The 19,861-nt window shown below is 48.8% G+C and overlaps 1 protein-coding gene and 1 long non-coding RNA gene across 2 annotated transcripts in view; both read left to right on the top strand.

Annotated features, from left to right (window-relative positions):
* Positions 1-7,806: 7,806 nt before the first annotated feature.
* LOC136361646 (uncharacterized) lies at positions 7,807-12,071 on the top strand. The gene is made up of 2 exons (XR_010743669.1): positions 7,807-8,488; positions 8,951-12,071. It is a non-coding gene; the product is annotated as an uncharacterized lncRNA (long non-coding RNA).
* A 1,877-nt stretch (positions 12,072-13,948) lies between these two features.
* KDM7A (lysine demethylase 7A) overlaps positions 13,949-19,861 on the top strand; it is a 60,920-nt gene continuing 55,007 nt past the window's right edge. The window contains exon 1 of the mRNA XM_066319690.1: positions 13,949-14,114. Coding sequence (XP_066175787.1) covers positions 13,999-14,114 — 116 coding nt within the window. The 5' untranslated portion in view covers positions 13,949-13,998. The remainder of the gene's footprint in view (positions 14,115-19,861) is intronic.

Here is a 19,861-nt window from a genome sequence, read left to right as displayed (position 1 = left end):
ACTTCTTCAAAGGAGATCAAGGATTGCACAGCCATTTCAGTGCAGACGTATTTTCTCCTGAGCTTCTCCACCTTTCCCTGTCAAAGCCACCTATTAGTACACTGCCATCTCAAAAGAATCTTGCTATGATGCTGGTAGGGTTGCAGGAGAGCAATGAGATTGTCAACCATGGGTTTTATTTTTCTTTTTTTCCTTCTGTCCTTTCCTTATGTTCTCCTGGCAGGAAGGCTGCTGGCAGCACTGTCTTGTGTCCTGGACAACACAGAGCTTAGTAGCCTTCCTCAACTCTTCTTCCTACAAGAAGCTCTCCTTTGAAAGGAAACAGGTCTCTCTCAGATACACATCCTAAACTTGGTGACGCAGGGCCACTTATAAAGACATGGGAACTGGGAGGAAATAGCAACTTAGGAGTTTTTCCTTATTTTTTTTTCTCTAATAATAAAAATCAACAGATATTCTAGTAATTCTGTGAACTCTCTTCTAGGATTCATAATGTTCATGAAGCCTGCTATTCCAGCTCTGTTCCAGATGCAGCCTTAGCAGTGTTGAATTATGCTCTCCCCAAGGCCTGCTGGCCACGCTGCCCCTGACACTGCCTGCTGTGCAGTTTGAGTTTGCAGTGAGAGCACACAGCTAACCCATAAACTGCTTGGCAAGCCTGTAGCTCCCAGCTCCTTTTCCACTGGGCAATTACTTGGCCAGTCTGTTCCCAGCCCATGTGGATGCCTGTTGTTACTCCTCCCTGGGACAGAGCTTTGCAATCCGGTTCCTGTGCATCATGAGGCTGCTGTTGACCCAAAACCCGAATTTCTCAGGGTTGTTTTGTAGCCTCAGTTTGCTGAGAGGATGATCATTCTCTCAGGCTACATTTAAAAGGTTTTTATAACTCCTTGAGAACTACTGAGTTCAGCCTTGCTGCATCTCAAAGGCTTGCTGGCAGTCTCAGCAGACACATGTTAATGGTAACCAAAGGGGCAGGGTACTGCTTTTCAACAAGTACTTTCTTAATTAAAATAAGAAGGCTTTAACAAAAACAGATCCAAAGCATAAGTAGCCTAGTTGAAAAGGGAATCTGAAGTATTTAACTTCCCCCACAAAGATGCCACTCAGGCAGTTCTGGGGTGGTCCTGGGCTAAGCAGTGCCTGTGCTCCAGTGGCAGGAGCTCCTGTGCTCCTCATGCAAGCAGGAGGGTTTCAAACGCTCTTCATCAAGGGCATGAGCCTAGTTTAACTCTCCCAGGGGAAAAATTAGTGACTTCTACCTTGTAAATTAATCCTGTCAAGAGTGTTCCCTCCTCTGCAGCCCTTTATAGTATTGAGTACTGTAGGAGAAACTTCTCCAGGAGAGAGGGCTCACAAGCCACTTCTCCAGTTAGAATAGGCAGTTCATTTTCTTAGGGAAATCAAAACTTTCAAAACTTCTGGCTGCCCCCATCTTTCCCCTAATGTTTCCTGAAATGTTTAACAGCATCCTCATTGCCTGTTTCCCAGAGACTGAGTTCCTCTTTGTGGTCAAGGTTTCTCTTCCCTCCTCTTTAGTCACTGAGACGCAAGGACATTGTTAATACGTCTTTGCAGGAAAAAAGATGATCCTAATGGCTAAAATGCATTATTTCTTCTGGTAAGTGGCTGCAGAAGTGGAACTTTGTTCCTTTCTCCAATTGTATTTGCTTCTGCAAACATGAGTGAGAAGGGATGATTTCTCCCACCAGACAAAAAGTCCATTTGTGTGTGTGATGAGTGTTTACTGATGCCTTGTAACAGCACACAGAAAGGAACCACCTCTGAACTTCCTTCCCACCAGACCCCGCCTTTGATTAGAGATGACAGGTGATGTGTCTGTGCAGGTTTGGCACTAGGCACTGGTACCGTGCAAACAGCAATGAATATCTCACTTCTAATAGGGCTGAAATAGTGACCCTTTATGGGTAACAATGAGCAATAGCAGAGTGTTTTCAACTGATGCCAGAAGGGGTTGATAAACCACCGATTGCTCTGACAAAGTGCTTAAAAATGAGGAATGCTTCCAGGAACTTTACTTGTGTGTTTTTAACTCAGCCCTTCACAGAGCACAGGTATTTATTTACAAAGAATAATCCATAGATACTGTCCATTATAAAGTATGGACATAAACCCCCTTTAAACAACAGAACTATATGTTTTCTGGACATCTGCAGGTTTGGATAAGCACACCTGTGCATCATCCTGCAATTCTGTGTAGCCTTGTCTGTTGACAGTCAGGCCCCATGCTGTTGCCCACACTGGTTTGGGAAGTAGCTGCACAGCAAATGAAATCTGTTTGGCTGTTTTACTTGTGAGCCTGCGGGGAAGCTGAGGGTAGCAGAGGATCCTTGGTTGTTCTGCTGGTGGGGAGGGACTTATAATTGCTGTGTAACCTCCTCTTGCTGGGTAACTTGATCACTGCAACAGACGCACGCCAGGGTAAGCAGTGGTGATCTCAGGCCAGGCAGGATTCAAAGCATGCCACCTGCTCAGACACTCCTGATTTGATTTTGTTTCTGGTGCCATCCTGCCCAGTGATACCTTTGAAAGACTGCACTCAGCTCCATCCATCAGTGCTTCTCTGCCAGGTTTGATCAGCAATGAGCTCTCACCTCCCTTTCCATTGTGTCCTCCTTACAGGTCCTCTGTGTGTCCCTTCACTGCATTCAGTGGGGTCACCATGCTGCATGTCTGCCAGGGTTGCTTTTCCCCCCAAAGGAAAGGCCTCTCAGGAGCAGCAGATAGACAACCAGCCCTGGGAACTCTGCATGTTTTTGGAGGTGAGCTGGCTTGTGTGGGCTTAATGGCCTGACAAGAGGCTGGTTGTGGGAATCACAGCAGTCCCCCCGCACACAGCTCCCCGTGCTGGGAGATAGAGCCCTGTTGCTCTCATTTGACTCTGTGCTGCCACACTGACTCCACTACCCATCTCTGCTTGTCTAGTGGCAAAGTGATTAATTTTTCAATTGACATCATATATTGAACACTTTAAGTTGGAGCGCTGGAGGTGTAATTAGATTAAGATACAATTCCAGCTGCAGGGAGACACTTAAAACGTGCAGTGTAATCTGCCTTCTAGACAGAAAATTTCCTCCTAAACCTGAGGACCCTTTTGGGTGTCACTTGGGTCCAAAACTGTTTTGTCACAAGAGGAGGAAGGACCTTGATGGAGAGGGGTGCAGTAGTTGAGCAGAGGTAGCTTCTCAAGCACGAGGTGGTGAAGGAAGCCTGTCTCATGACCCAAAGTGGTGCAGTGGATGTCTCTGAGCAGATGGGCAGTGGATGCTTTCTCTGCATGTCTCTTCTATTCCTAGGAAACCTGTACGATATGCTTTTCAAGTTTGCTGTTCCAGAAGAGCAGCTGAACACGTGCTGAACTTTGATCCTGTGAGTGTTGGTGTTAATAAGTGACAAACTGACCTGAATGCTTTGCAGGAGCCAAAGGCAGCCTGGGGGAAGTTCTCTGCTTTTCAGTAAGAGGCACCTTGTTATACCTCATCCCAATCCATCAGCTTCATTAATTCAGGCAGCCCTTCCAAGTTTGTATTTCAAAATGCTCTTACATTAGTTCAGCTCTGAGCTGATGCAGCCAGTTCTCCAGCTGCTGAAATGCCACTCTGCAGGAACACCAGCTTGGTGCTGGCTTGGGGGAGGAGAGCTGCTGTGCCCCTTTTTGCCTGGGGAAACAGCGAGGGGTCATGGAGGAGGCATGGAGAGGCCAGGAGCTCTGCCACCAATCTGCTGCCCAGCAGGTCTTTCCCCTTTCTTTCCCAGGTATCCCCCTTTCCCCCAGTCTTTCTCCTTTCTCTGACTTTTTGAAGATGAAGGCCATTTGCTTCTATCTGGCTTTTTGCTTTATCTGCTCTCACAGTCTTCTCTTATTTGGTGGCTTTGGGAACAACTCTCTTGCTTTTGCAAATCAGATATTGCTGAGAATCTCTTGTCCATCGAACCCAGTATGATTCCTGCTTATAAATCACAAATATACTTTACAAGATCTGCTGAGGCTTTGCTGTGAAGCAGGAAAACTCAAAGAAGGAAGTGATGCTGTTTAGATTCAAGGTTTCCACCTTTTTTAAAAAAAAATAGAATTTTAAAGTTTTCTTTAGGAAAAATTTATTCCTGAACAAAGCTTGTCTGGAGACCTCCCTGTTGGTGGTCATGGAAGTGGAGGGGTTTTTTACATTTTTTGTTTGTTTGTTTTTGGTGGGGTTTTTTGTAAGAATTTATTTAAAATGTATCAAATATAAAGAAAAAATAGGAAGAGAAACTGCACTTTGAACCAGAAATGTCAGAAACTGTTTCCCCAGAACAAGACTGAGAAATGAGCATTTTAGTTGTATGTTGCCTCCTCACCATCCCTGTCGCTTGTGGACACCCACAGGCTCCACTAGCAGCACCCTACAGTCAGTGTCTTGGTTCTTGTTCCTGGACCCTGTTGTTCTCTGTGCCAGAGCTCTCAGCACTGCTGTCCCAACAGTGGAGCAGGAGTGTGCTGGGGCTCCTTTGTGCCCCTCAGGAATAAGCTTTTCCCTTGGGTTTGGATCTTTTCTCTCTTTCTTTGCTTACGTTCCGTTGGCCATATTGTTCAAACGACACCCAGATCACTGCAGGTATTTCTGTGCGTGGCTGAGATTGGTTGTGTGATAGTGCCAGTGGAGAGGAGCTGAGGGTGGCCAGGGCAGGGACAGCACAAGCCAGAGTGCTGAGTCCAGGTGAGCCATGTCTCTTCGGGGCTCTCTTGCTGGAGCTGGTCCACGTGCTACAGCTGCCCTGGGACCAGGGAGGGCTTTGTCCCTTGGGCAGTGGCATGGGCACTGCGGGGACACCCTGCTCCCTGCACTGGAGAGACCTGGCATTCCCCTTCTCTCTGTCATGGTCATTCCAACGCTAGTGTGCAGTGGCAGCGGGAGGAGAGCTACCAGTGTGCTGCAGCTGGGTACTGACCCCTCGGGAGTGCTTGGCAATTACAGCTCTGCCCTGACACAAGACAATCTGGATCCTGCCACCAGCCCTTGCAGGACTTGGGGGGTTGCAATGCTGCGGCCACAGACGTGGCTTGCACAGGGGACGCCACAGCTACTGCTTGACAAAGCGGTGGAAGTTGGGCAGAGGTGTCCGTGCTGCTCCTAAGGCTGGGAGACATACAGGTGGTGTGATGGGTGCTCCCAAAGTCCCTGCTCCCAGATCTGCTCCCTCACTGTCCCTTCTAGCCAGCTGCACCAGCCCTTGATCAGCGGTGGGGTGTTTAGGGCACCCCTCATCCTCCCTTCTGCACGACCTGGCGACCATTCCCCATCTACCAGTGGCATCACGGGGTCAATCTCGGGAAGGGGCCGCCGAGTGCCCCGTGTGCGTGGAGAACCATGCCCCGTCCATCTGCCTGCACTGCTCTGCACCCCCTGTCCCCTACCTGCCCCGTGGGGCAGGAGCGGCGTGTGCCAGACGGGCACGTACGGCAGGGCCGGGGCACGGAGCCCTCCGCATCCCAGGGCTCCCTCCAACAAAGCCGGGTCTGTCCCGCTCCCACCATTCCTGCCCGTGCGCTCGGGGACCGAGGTCTGGAGGAGCACAAAGGAGCCCAGACAATAGGGCGAGCGGGAGAATTCCTCACACCCATGGCGGCAGGGAGACGGGCTTTGTCTGCAGCCGCTGCCTCCCTCCGTGGCGGGGGCAGGCGCTCCTTTGTTCCCTCGCTGCCTGCCAGGGGTGAGACAGGCAGGTGAGCGCCGCGCCAGGCAGGGGGCTGGCGGCGTGCGGCGGCGGGCGCATATTAATGGATTTCTCCAGCCTGTCGCTGGATGTTCGGCTTGATTCATGAGGCTTCTCCGTCGGATGCGGCCGGCAGGGAGAGCGAGCAGGGATACAGCTATTGTCTGCCGGGCCTGGGGCCCTGCCGGTGCCGCTCCGGCGGCTGCCGCAGCCCCGAGAGCGCTTCGCACCTTTGCAAGCCGGGGTGTCCGTCGGTCTGGCAGCCGCACCCCACGCGTGTCCCTGCGGCGAGGAGCTGAGCTGGGGAGAGGGCAGGTGGGCAGCAGGCAGCTCCCCAAACACCTTGGAGTGCGAGGTGGGCTGTGTCCGGGCAGGGCTGCATCCAGGGAGGGCTTGTGCAACTAAAAACACTTCCATCCAGTGCCTTAGTGATACCAGAAAAATGCTTTTGGTGTTGGTTTTTTGTGTGTGTTTTTTTTTTTTTTTTTTTTTTTTTTTTTTTTTAAATTTATTTTAATGGCTGCTGTAGATGTCACGTTACATTTTATGACTTGGTATAATTTTTAAACAAAGTGGATAGGCAGGTGGTGGACAGGTATTAACCAGGCAGCAGTCAGCCTGTCTCGAAAAGGCTGATTCAGGTACAGCATTTGATAATGCTCATGTGGGAAGGGCGTGGATGATAATCCCAGAGAAGGAAACAAACTGGACAGAGTGCACTCCATCATGCTGACAAAGACCTGAATTGTACATGCTGGGGTGCAAATAGGATTGTTTGCATATTCAACTGACTCGCTCTTCTCTTTTCCCCATCCCTGAACATAGGTGGTGCCTGAGCTCCTTGGGGAGCTGTTTGAGCTGGGGGGACGAATGTGGATGGGGGAGGGGAGTAAAGGAGCATGTGGAGGAAGAATGAGAGCAGTGAGGGTGCTGATTTCAGGGGCTACAATAGAAAAGGCCTAGCTGGTGGGGAAAACGCTCTGGGGATAGGGTTTATCGGACTGAATATAGAAAGCTACAGATAAGCTTGTCTGACAGGCTTCCTTTTATATCCCTGACATGCAGTTTATCCCACTCTGAACTAGACATTGGCTCTCCAGAGCAAAATAAAATAAAGGTCTAAGGTTTGATTTCTTTCCCCCCACCCCTTTCTTTCTTCTTCTCAGCAGTCAAGGAATAAAGCTGAACTGCGGGGGAAAGGAGCATTTATTCCCAGAGGGTAAAGAGAGGAAGGCTGAAATGAATGATTTTCTCCTATGATAGCACTCCCTGAGCAGCAAACCCCACCTCTGAGTTTCCAGTAAATCTATTGGGAGTACAAAGCAAACCAATCAAGAAATGTCAAGGTGTATTTACTGTCCTATTAACCCGGTGCCCCATTCCCTCTCTGGCACAGGCTGGCAGCACACAAAGGTGCATCCCAGTGCTGTGTGCTGGGTAGGGAGCATGGCTGGGAGCCCAGCTGGGGCAAGGTGACCAAATGGCTCCCGACTCCTGCTCTCCAGCCATCACAGCACGGAAAGGGGGTGCTGGAGGTGAGCCTGTTCTGGGAACAGTGGTGCTTGGGGGCTGTGCCAGTCCTTTGTGCTGTCTGCTCTCAACGAGGCAGAAATTTAACTGTAACAAGGAACTCGCACACACTTATCTGCAGCTGAAGCCAAAGCAGTTTCTGTTAGAGATCACCTAGACTTGACTGCTGTCAAACACTGGCTGCAAGTGAGATGGGTTTCCTGAATATTGTATTTTATTTGGTGACACATCTAGAACTTCTAGAAAGAGGTTTTTAAAATAACTTGTCTTTAAGGTTTTTGCAGGTGTCTTTTTACTTTTTTCTTTTTTTTTCCCTTGTAAAGAGAATTGGGCAATCACAGAATTTTGATGAAAGTTGCCTCTTACTCTCTTGCTTCATAGCCCATGGCCATCCTGAAGAATAAAGGAAATGCTAGTAAATTTGGTATGTTCCTCATGCCATGTTCCTCTCTGCTGTCCTCAGAGCATGTCCTGCTTCTAGTTGCTCTGTTAACTTGTCTCTGCTTATAACACTCGGTACATGAAACACAACTGGGCGCTTTTCGCTCTGATTAAAATCATGCTGTGCAATAGGAAATACAAATTAGCTCTGGCCTTTAGGCTCCTGACAAGTTTCCAGCGCCGCTTTCAACACCACAGAGATTGTGTAACTCCATCTGTGCGTGCTCTGTGTGGTGACGTCTCCCCCTCCGTCATGAGCTGGGCTGGCTGCCACTCATCCAGGTTCAGCTGCGAATACTTCAAGCAGCTTTTAGAACTGAAGGAGGAAGAGATGTTGCCAGCAGCTGGGTGAAATGCAGAAACCAGCTTTTCCTTGCCAGAGGACTGTGTGGGAAATGTGAAAAGGAGGAGGACTGCCTAGGTGATTCTCCCGGTCTTGATGTTTGTGCAAATCCCTCCCGTTTGAATGAATGACTGGGGAGTTCAGCACAGGAGAGCCAATGCTTCAGTACAAGATTAACCCCTGAAGGAAGAGCACAGTAGCCTCTTACTCAAACTACAGCTTAAGTTCGTGTTGCCGTGAAGCACACGGCACTTTCCTGCCTCCTCCAGAGATTCGAGCCAGGCACGCTGTGTTACATCATTTCAGCGCTGCTCACAGAAGGGCTGAGGCTCCAGCTATCGTGTCACGTTTTCAGCAGAAACCTTTTAAGTCTCGGCAACTTCCTCTGAGGATGCTGAAGCAAACAGTGCCCAGACCTGTGAGTGAACAAGTTGCAAATGACATCGCCGGTTTGAAACGGTGCGTGGGCACGACGTGGGCGAATGTTCCCTGCACTGGGTGTTTTCTAAAGGTCTCTGAAGCATGAGGCATGACTGAATGACTTCTGTTTTCTTTAAATGATGAGTGGGAGAATTTTGAATCGTTGGTCTGCTTTTATTTTTGTTAAATGCGTGTGGGCTGACAACATGACTCAGTATTTTCTCTGCAGATGCAAAGATCATACTGCCAATTCTGGGTATATTTCAGACAGTTTCCTATGGAGAACTGGAACACTTTTTCAGTCCAGAGCTTTGCTTTTCAGCAGCCTATTGATGTGAAAATAAGCGATTTTAAAAATGAGTGTTTTGCCAAAATGCACATAAATACACTGAAGAAATGACCAAACATGGGGAAAGTCCCTCTACCCCCATGTTTTCCCAACAGTTTATCTGACTGTTTCGTGGCTATCAATGTCTGATTTTTCTTTCTGATTCTCCCTAGTCTGAGCTGCTGCTGGGCCCTCTCTTTTTCTGCTGGACATCATCTCTGGTGTTTATTTGGCCATCTATAGCGTGCTGGGTGACAATCACCATCCTGTAACTGATGGTTGTGAGTTCTCCCCTCCTCCCAAGAGACAAGTAGGCATATTTATGGGTACCTGTATGTGGTTCAGCCAGAAGTACCAGAAAACTCCCCTTCTCCCTTCTGGCAACCTCCCTGCCCTGCTCTCCCTTCTTTATCTTCCCTTTATGCCATGTACAGCATATGCCATGTGCTCTGGGAGATATATAAAGCCAGGCATGGGCTTTGAATGCTGTTATTGTGCAACAATAACCATATTGTTCTTCTTCTCTACTATTGGGCAGTGTGCTGGTGGTTATGTCTTTGATAAAAATACATTTCTTGCTAAGACCCTCACCTGTAGTCATAAGTCAGCAGTCTAGAGCTACCAATAAACCACTTTTCCCTGCCCCCAGCCCTGTGGACCTTGCTGAAGGTCTGTAAATGGCTAGAGGATAACTCACCAGTGAAGGATGTTGCACAGCAAAGGTTGTCTGTGAAGATGATGTGCCTGTAAATTTGTTCTGTAGAGTGTGTAGAGTGAAATGAATTCCATACACTCTGCATAATTGACTGCTAACTTCAACCACAGAAGAATTCCCACACTCAGTCCCTAGCAATGGCCTAATGTGACCTGTACTTGGTGCCATGACCCAAACCCTACTATGATCCTGACTCCATCCTGGCCCATACAATAGTGAGCTGTATCTGACCCAAATATACACAAGCAAGTATTACAGTACTAGGCAACTGTATCATTCTAGTTCCTCAGTCCTAAGATGTTCTTCCTATTCCTGGCATTTTCTCTACCTTCCACTGTCTACCCATGGCAATATTTCACCCCAAACTTAAGCCTGAGCACATCCATCATCCCTGCAGACCTCACTGGAAGGCAACTGTCATGGTTGACTCAAGTGCCTTTGAAGGTTTATCCCATAATGATAAGAAGCAGATAGCAGACCTTATAATTTCTCCACAATACTCACATTATTCAGGAAGAATCCTATACTTCAAGCCCTTTTTACCCCTTAAGGCTTGATTCCAGCCTTAAGGATAAACTACCAGCCAGCATTCCCCCAATCACAAGCAGATGTATATTGTGCCTTACTGAGTACCAGCACTCAGGCTTGGCCTGAAGAATAAGCAAAGAAGTGGTACTCTTTAGTCCTTGGTGCCCCAATCTCTAACCCTGACTTTAGTGTCTGAGGATCTAATTACTTACAGCCCTGTACCTCTGACTGCCAGAGCCACTCACCCCTGCCAGCCCCAGCCCAGTGAATGTGTTTTTAACGTTTTTGTTGAAATCCAGGCACAGAGATGGAGGCAGCCACTGGGACTTGCTTGGTGTGCAAACTGTAAGTTGTGTTTTTCAGAGGTTGGGCTTGATGGGGCAGAGCAGGTTTTGGTGGATTTTAGGGTGGAAAGATTACGTTTGGGCATGGCTTGAAGAACTAACTGGCTTGCTCAGCTGCTGAGGGGGGTGGTAGGCTGGGTCCAAGATGGGCATGGGGAAGTTTGACAATGTCTGTACATCAGTGAGTGAGCAGGGAGTCATGGTCTGTGGCAGTGATCACTCTCCTTCCTAAAACAAGCTTCATTGTTCCCATATACTTGATTCTGCTGGTTCTTCATCATTGTCTCCAGTCTTTTTCCTCCAGCCTTTGGATTTCCAGAGCTACTAGCTGCTCTAGAGCTGGTTCTTCGGCCCTCCCCAGCTCTCTGTCATTGCTGCCTTGTGTGTTTTTGGCAGACAGAGCTCAGCCAGAAGCCAAGCACATGAACCCTTTCTTGCCTATTAGAAGGTGGTCTGCACACTGTATTTCACATTGTGTGTCTTGCTGGTTGGGAGGCAAGAGTGGAGAGTGCTACAGCCTCAGGTGTCTTCAGATATCATTGTGTAGCTGTGAATAATGAGCTTGCTTCTGAAGTTTTTTGTGATTGGCCTTTAAACTTGCTTCACTTAATTATTTACGTTGAAAGTAGGTATAGCATTTTTTGTTTCTAAATTGTGTTTAGTAAGATTGTCATCAAAAAGCTCTCTATGTTTCTGGAAAGAATACTTACTAAAATAGGTTTTGTAATTGCTATGGTGTGTGGTTCTCCGCTTTTCTGAACTTTTGCTGTATTACATTCAAGTATAGTCTACTGTTGTTTGGAAGAAAGCTTGGAAAGAGAAAAAATGACAGCAGGTCGGACTGAGGCAGGTGGAGCTGGTTTATGCCACTTTTTTTGCAACAGATGAAGTTGGTATTCTCCAGCTGGTTAAGGTGCAGCAGACCGAATCACTAACACACCTTGTTCTGAAATAAATCACAATGGCAAAAAGACATTGCTTGTGGCACTAGGCAAAGTACTTATTAAATAGTGAGCATTACTTTGCATGCTTAAGTTCATAACTACTCTTAAAAAAAAAACCAAACCCACCAAACAACAAAACCTTTTTTTTTTTTTTTTTCCATAATCAAGGCAAGTGAAGGGCGGGTCCCCACAGGGTGCTGAGACCAGCCTGCTTCCTCATTCTTTGCACTCTCACTGATGGGTTGTTTTCTTCTGTGTCAACAGAAAACTTCCTCACCCAACCCAGCAGCACTGGACCCGCCCTGAGCCCAGCCAGGTCTCCTCTCCACATAGTGCACGTCAGGCAGCCTCACCCTGTCTGTCCCAGGAATACCCACCCTATTCCCGTGTGCCTTACCAAGGTGTTCAGCGAGTTTGTGTTTGCAGACACTTCCTGATATACAACATGCATGCATTTTTATGGCCAATTTGGGTAAAGACATCACTCCAGCTGGTGGCTGCAGCTTCCAGATAAGACTGACCCTGTGGCAATGTAAGAAACACCCAACTAAGAGGCAAGCACTTGTCCATTTTCAGACTCCAGAGTGTCTACATCTACCGACACTTTGTTGCACAAACACAGAATAACAACTTTAACCGGAACAGTTCTCTTGGTAGTTGTTATGTTATCTGTAGTTGATTCTGCAAGAGTTTGATTCTAATGCAAAGCAACTTCCTGAGTGTGTCTTTGAATCAGATTAATAAAGGGAAACAATATTTTTAATGACAGAGCCTCTTGGTATGTATTATGTCCTGAAACTCTGAAATCGTCATTTGTTGCCTTACTGGTGTTTCTTGCCCCTAATTAATTTAACAGCAGCTTTTTAGAAGACTGATGCGTCTATGGCCCGATTTTGAGTTGCTGAAATCCTGAGGTATGTTGGAAAACTAGAGTATTAAAACATCCACAAACAGTGTCCTGCAGGTCAGAACCTTGTGCACTTTCTAAATAGGTCAGGGTTTGGTTTAAGAATCTGGTATTTCTTGAAGATATCCTTTACACTTCCTTTATTTCTCTGCCTCATTCTCCATTCAGTAACAGAGCCTGTGTGACGGATTTATTTGTTTTACATTTCTTTGCTGTCCGTTTTGCTGCCAAATCATCATCTCAAGTTGCTTGTCTTCTATAAATGTTAACATTAGCAACCTTCACAATAACAGTCTGGAAAGGAAACATTTACTTCTGAGCTTCCCTCTGCCAAACAAACCTACAGCGTTTGCTTTTTTGTGGCTACTGGTGGTTAAGGCCATGGGTTGTAAAATTACATTGCTGTAGGCAGTGTCTATTACAGTTGTGATCACTGTAACAGTCAGGATCACTGTAACATGCATTTCGACGTATTTATTGTTTAGCTTTTAAATTGGTACAGTGTGGAGGACATGGTGCTCCATTCCCTCATACAATGTAATCTCCATGGGTCCTTGGAAGGCTGCAGTAAAAAAACAACTCTGTTTTAAAATCTTCTTTTTTGTTCTCGATGACACATAATGAAAGCATCAGTGTTACTTTTGTGTCCTGAAAGAAAGGGTGACGGCATGGAACGGAACAGGGATGCATGCATAGGCAGAGAGCTCGACAAGAAATAAACCATTGCAACCCCCAGCGTGGAAGCACTGGCCCGTCCAGGCTTCCTCACATCAGATGTGCCCCGAGGCCCCTTTGGGAGAAAGCACAACTGCGTGTCCCCCAGCCTTCGGTGTTCGGAACTCGCTTTGTGAAAACATTTTTCAGAAACTGCAGCGAACGAATGCTACGCCACTGACTGTGCCCCGTGGCCGGGTCTTCAGGCGCTGAGCCTCGTCAGGAGAGTTTGGCAGGAAGCCAAGGAGGACACCCGCACGGGCCGCCGTGCCCGCCTGCCCCCGCCGGCTGCCGGGCTGAGGGCGGGGGGGCGGGAGGCGGCAGCACGGGAGCTGCATGACTCTTTCTTCCTCCGAGGCTGCTCAGAGGGGAGTCCGGACAGGATGACCCAGGACACGGCAGGACAGGCCGCTCCGGGCGCCGCCGCCGCGCTCCTTACATAACTGGGGGGGGGCCGGCGCGCGCCGCGTCCGCACCCGCCTCCTGCCGTGTCCTCGCGGCACCCCGCCCCGCCCCCTCCCCTCGTGACTCCGCGGGGGGGCGGGGCCCAGCGCGTGCCTCCCCGCGGCCCGCCTCCCGTGAGGGGCGGCACGTGCGCGCCCCGCCCCGCCCCGCGCGCTCGACGGGGAAAATCGCTCTTTCCCCTCGCGGCCCGCCCGCGCACGCTCAGTCCCCGCCGCTTCGGCCGGCGCGGGCGGGGCGCGGACCCTTCCGCGGGGCGCAGGCGCGGCGGGGCCGGTCGCCGGGAGGGGCGGGCGGGGCGGTGCTTCCCCCGCACCCCCCTCCCATCGCCGTCCCCATCCTCCTCCTCCTCCCGCCTCCGCGGGGGCCGGGTGACGCACGTGCGCGCGCCCCCGCGCGCTGTTGTCCGCTCGCTCCCGTGCCGCCCGCCCCGTGCGCGTGCCAGCCGGCGGCGGGGGGCGCGCGCGGCGTGCGGGGCCGGCACGCGCGCTGTTGTTATTGGCGGCGCCGCCGCGGCCGCGGCGGAGGGAGCGGGGCGGGGGGGGAACGGGACGGGACGGGGAGGAGCGGAGCGGGGCGGGCGGCTCAGTCAGGGAGTTCTTTAAAGATGGCCGGAGCGACGGCCGCCGCCGCGACCCCCGTGTACTGCGTGTGCCGCGAACCCTACGACGTGAGCCGCTTCATGATCGAGTGCGACATCTGCAAGGACTGGTTCCACGGCAGGTAAGGCGCCGGGAGCCGCGCCGGGGCCGGGCGGCGCGGCGGGGCAGCCGCCGGGCGGCACCGGGCACAGGCGGTGGCAGTCGCCTTCCCCCCCCCGCCCCCGGGGGGGACAATGGCTGCGCGGCGGCAGCACGGGGGGAGCGGTGGGCGCTCGCCCGGTCCGGCTCCCCCCCACCCCGCTGCCGCGGGGACGGTGCCGGCGCCGGCCGCCGTCCCCGGGCACATGGGTCCGCGGCTGTGAGGGGGCGGACGGGCCGGGCCAAGCGGGGGGGGGGGCTGGTTACGAAAGAGCAACAGATGCGGGGCTGGCGGGGCCGGGGCCACCCCGAAGTTGTGCCGACTGTGCAGAGGCGTCGCGTGTCCCCCCGCGCCCCCGGGGTGTCTCTCCCGGGACAGGGCGGTCTCCCGGCGGAGAATTGCGGGCGCCGCGGCTGTCCCCGGCCGGGTGCGAGCGCCGGGTTGCCCGTGCGTTTTGTTCGGGGGGCGGCGGAGGAGGAGAAAGAGGGTCGCCCCGCGCCGCTCGCCTCTTTGACGTTTCCAGCCCGGTCCCGAGCGGCGGCCGCCGCCGCCGCCGCGCGTGTGTTTTGCGAGCTGAGCGTGCGAATAATAAAAGGCCCGTCGGCAGCCGCTGCGAGCCGGAGGAAGCGGCGACGGTGGGGATTCACGGGCAGTTAAACAAAGGAGCAAGTTGGGGGCCCGCGTCGGCGGCGGCGGCGGCTCGGCCGGGCCGGGGCTGCGGGGCCGCTCGGTGCCGCCCCCGCCGTGCGGGGAGCGCCGGGGAGCGCGCGGCGCCCGTGATTGACAGCCCGGCGTTTAAATACCCCGAGCGGCAACAACAACAGCGCCGGCCGCCCGCGCCGCGCCCCCTGCCGGCCAGCGCCCGCCCCGCCACCCTGCCGCCGGGCCCGGCGCTCCCGGCGCAGCGCCGGCGCCCTGTGCGGGGTCTTGGCTGTTTGGGTTTGCTTTTCCTTTAGTTGTTTTCCTATTCCTTCCCCTCAAACGGCCGAAGAGTAACGCCGGCGGAAAGTAGGTTGCGTATCTAGGTGTTACTTAACAGTAATTGTTACACGGTGGTGTTTTCTTGCCACGTTTTAGGACGAAAGGAAGGTTCGCAGCGTTTCAGATGTTTACTTGTGCGTACGTCGAGGTGATTTGTTCTTTGTACATGGGCTTCTCCCGGCTCGAGCTGCACTATAACAGAAAGTGTGAAAAGGGCTTTGTAAACCATAAAAACTGGCAAAGCAGGATTGTTGTGCCTTAAAAACAACCTCTCATTAATGTTTTTAACTAGACTGCTGCTACTCTTGCCAGTAGTGTTGTTTAGAGCGAGACACACAGCAGCTCTCTTGGGTTACAGCAGCTTAGTACAAGTTTGTCAGAACTCGGTCACTGCCTGCAGCAAAGGTGCAGGCATCGCCTGAAGTTTTCATACACTTACAGGTTCTCTCTCTTCCAAGTCTTTTTCTGCATTTATGTAGTTGCTCTTTCAGAATGTCCTGGCAATTGCTCGGGTTCCATCCAGGCTTCACTTAAATGCCAGCCTTGTGCGTCAGTGTTGCTGGGGTATGGGTGGACTAAATTTCTGAAATTGTTATGAGGAGGAAAGCGTTGCCTGATCCAAAGGTGGGACAGACCACTTTGGTAGCTATCTTGGATCTGCAAAAGGCTCCACACGGGTTCCTGTGGTTGAGTTCTGTCATGTAATGGGTAGAAAAAGCCTGCTAGCATTGAACTGCCTTGATATTCTGAAACCCTCAGAGTGGAAAATAAGCGAGCGGGCCAGAAGGAGCTGGCAACAGCCATGCTGCTTCGGGATTTAGTTGCACGCTCACCCAGTCTCATGACTCGGGCAGGTTTTTGGGAGACGTGTTGCCCCCTGCCAGCTGTGGTTTGCTCTGGGAGTGTTTTTCCCCTTGCTTTAAAAGTGTCTGAAGACTCTTACATAGCTTGTGAAAGAAAACACACGCTCTCAGATCTTGAAAATTTTGGTGAATTTCGTTTCATGTTTTCTTGTTGTTGTTGTTGTTGTTGTTGTTTGTTTTGTTTTTTTCCCCCTGACCTGTGGAATGGGAGTGATGTGTGTTCTATCTTAAGAAACACACAAACCCAGGCTGTGGTGTGCTAGCATGATACCTAGCGCGTATTATAGGATTATGGACTCTTTGCTGCCTTCCTGTGTATAGTCAAAAAAGTGCCTGAACAGTACAGCGGAGGCTGTACAAAGTCTGTTCTGACAGATTGTTACTTAGTCCCTTTAAATTTTTATGTGATTTTTTTTTTCTGTGTGGTGTTCTTGCACTCTCTGTCTTCAAATGACTTGTACTTCAGTTTGTTGTTATCAATACGTTAGTATTGTGAAATACGCATTTTATTACTTCTGGCAAATATTCGTGTTAAAGCAAATGTTTTGTTGTGCCTGGCAAGGCTGTGAACCTGCATTGTGGGTTTCAGTTACTCTCTGAGTGGGGCTAACATCCAGCCACAGTCTGGTGTAATTACCCCTTGTGAACAAAAGAGCGTACCGCGGCTGCCTGCGCTGTTTGAGGCTTCGTCGCCTTCCTGAATGGCTTGCAAGAGTGCAGAGACTACAGAGCTTTAGACGTGACAAACTGTCAAAGCTTTCAGATGGGCAAATCCATTTATGTTTTAGACAATTTTTGTGTTTTTCCCGTCTTTTTACCTGCTATAAGTGAAAATGTCACATTAAGCTGATTCCCGCTTTCTGACTTGTCTAGAATATACTCCAGCTCGAACGTAGCATAAAAAGTTCTTTATGCTGCTCTGTGTGTTCAACTTTTTCTTGGATCTGCTCCAGAGCTCTTGAAGCCTCTTGAATTCCTTGGTTTCATCTTCAAATGATATGTATCATTCTGTGATACTTCTTGTGCTGTCTCTGCCTTCATTTTTTGATGCTTTGCCTCAGTTACTAGGTTAATGACATGCTGTCATCTTTTCTTGTTTGTGTTTTTTGCTGTGATATATTCTATGCATGTTAGGTATCTTTTTAAAAACTGATCTTGCAGTCAACTCTGTTCTTGAAATATGCTTGTGAAGCTTGCAGAAGTCCTGTTGAAATTTTTGTCCTTTTTTCTGTCCGTGATACATGTACTCAACTAGATTCATGTGCATTGCTTAGATGTGACTTATTCCTGTAGACTTGATCTGAGGTCAGAAAAAACTGAAGTTTAAGCATAAAATTCAGTTTTTGTCTGCACTGTGTAATATTGTCTGTAATATTTCAGGAGTAAAGTACCGTAGAATTGGCCTTCTGAGGAGGTTGACTTTGTAAAGCTGCACTGGTACTGTGCTAGTTGTAAAGGAGTGTGGACAAGTCAGTGGGGTAAAGTGAGAATTAAAAACGCAGGTGGCCCTATGAAGTCTTCTGTGTTGCACTTTTCTGGGGATGTTTTGTTTCTCAACAAACTTCTAACATGTCTCGATGAATAGGCTAAGAAATTATCAAATGTGTGCATGTCAGTTACAGATCTTTGCCTTTTGAAATGCTGGCAACCTTTTAAATGTGTTTTTTACATGACAAAAAGATTTTTAAAAATTAAACAAAGGAAATGTTTTACTCTTCAAAGTTAGAGCTATGGGGCATAAAAAAGGGAAAGCATCCTTTTATTTATTAATTTATTTATTTTTTTTCAAAATTAGCACTTTACCTGAAAGTTTCATAATGGTGTCAACTTCGGTGTCTTCCCCCTCAAGGAGAAAATTTTTTATGTTTACAGAAATAAATATTTAATTTGAGCAGCTTAGAGGGCAGTCAGGGAAATACAGCATTAATCTGTATGTAGTGTACATATGTACATGCTTCTGTTGCAAAGCAAAGTCGAATTGATTAAATTTATATGGAATTGTTTTTAAATTGATAGCTCTTGCTCTCGGAATTAATGCTGTATTTTGTACAGTCTTGAAAAAATTAACTTTGCCCTTTCCTACAGCAGTTCATTGGTGGTATTTTGCCATTAGATGTTTGACGTTTTTTACAGCTTTGTCATTATTAGAAAACACTTAATAGCGTCATTTGAAAAGAAAGATGATTCGTGTACTGTTTGAAGATTATCCTTTAAACTGCAGATGCCTTGAGGCCTTTTTTCCTCACATGGAGGAAAAAAATCAGTCCTAAAGTCACATCTGAGCGAAGTTCACGTAGAACGTATTTTTTCTGATATCATGTGGATTTGAACATGCCTTTGTTTGGTCTCTGAAGAAACACAAAACTTCTCATCCACTCCTTAATATGATCTTGATGTAAAATCAAGGTTTCCCCCTTACAGCTGTTAGGTTATGTGGTACAGGTCTGTCTGAAGGCAGTGATTTGTACTCTGAAGGCAGGCTTTTTCCTTAAGAAAAGAAGGAAATGCATGTGCTATAGTGACTACTTTTCCTGAATTGGTTCTTTGTTTTGGAGCTTTATACACGAGGTTCTACACGATGGGCTTTGCCAACTCTTTGCTGCTCAAAGAGGCTGTCCCACTCCTGGCTGCATGCTACTATAATTCCTCTTTTGCTGGTTCAGTGCTTGCCTGATTGGTAAATCAACTCTGCTCAGAAAACTGACAGAACCCATTCTCTTGCTGGGTTAGCTTTTTGTTGGGCTGCTGAGCTGAGTGGGCTTGTCAAAGGCTAGGATGAGTCCCAGAGTGCTGCCAAACACTCGAAGGAATGTGTTTTTGGAGATGATACTGGTGGGAAAAGACAGAAGAGTTGCTCATTTTTCTTCCTCACTGCCCACTTTAGGATTGATAGCTCACTCAGTTTTGTAGAGCCTTGTTTTTGTGTCTCGGTGACCATGTGTGATTCTGCCCAGACCCAGTTGCTTCTCTAGTGGGGTCCAAGAGAATCCAGACATTTCCAGTGGAGCTGCAGGGGTGCAACTCCAGAACATCATCTGTTTGCAGGAGTAGGTGAAGCTCTTGTATCTGTCTTGGAGTTGGAGTATAAGGTATGGTGATGCTCCTGTCAGGGAACTTGGAGATTGCGAAAAGAGTGTTACAAATGTCTTCTGGTTTGTAAAGACCTTCTCTTTACAGAAAATTAAATTTCTTGTAGTTGGAAACATTCAGGGGGCTGAACTGAATCAACAGATCCTTGTCTGGTCAACAGAGCTTTGGTCTGGCACCAGAGAACTTTCAAGCTGACTTTCTGGCTCTTGTGCTGTATAAGCCTTAAATTCTTCATGTGGTGATTTGGTGGATCTTAGGGAAGTGTTTTAGACCTCGAGGGAAAGCTAATGTGTTTAATCTTACTGTTCCTTGGCTTAGCCATGTTTCCCTCAGAAGTAAGATGGAAGTCTCAACTTCAGTCCAATGAGCTGTGTACGCTCTGCCAAAGAATTAAGTAACTTGAAGTGACTTCAAGCTCTTCTAACAGTACAAAAGCTGAAACAGTTTTGGTTAAACTGAAAAGAAGCTAGTTATGATGAGGATGCTAGACAGGCACTTGTGTAACTGGATGTCTGTTTCCAATCCTTTTATATTCTTCATTTGGACAAACCTTTTTTTTTTTCCCCTCTTGGTTCCCATCTGTGAAGTGGGAAGACTTATTAATATATATTAAAGTTTGATGTGTTCTACCATAATAAGCACTGAAGAGTTGCAAGTATTCAAATTGCTTCAGTTTTTGAAGCTGTGTAATAACATGTAGAATTGTGTGCAAGTTTTTCTCTTTATAGTTTTCCTGAAGAACTGGCTTTATTGGAAGTAGGTATACTTTGGCTCCTTTCCTTGAGATCTGTAATT

The sequence above is a fragment of the Sylvia atricapilla genome, chromosome 5, assembly GCF_009819655.1.
Source record: "Sylvia atricapilla isolate bSylAtr1 chromosome 5, bSylAtr1.pri, whole genome shotgun sequence".
Classification (NCBI taxonomy): Eukaryota; Metazoa; Chordata; class Aves; order Passeriformes; family Sylviidae; genus Sylvia; species Sylvia atricapilla.
Note: the sequence above shows the minus strand (reverse complement) of the source record. Positions and strands in the feature narration are given on the sequence as shown.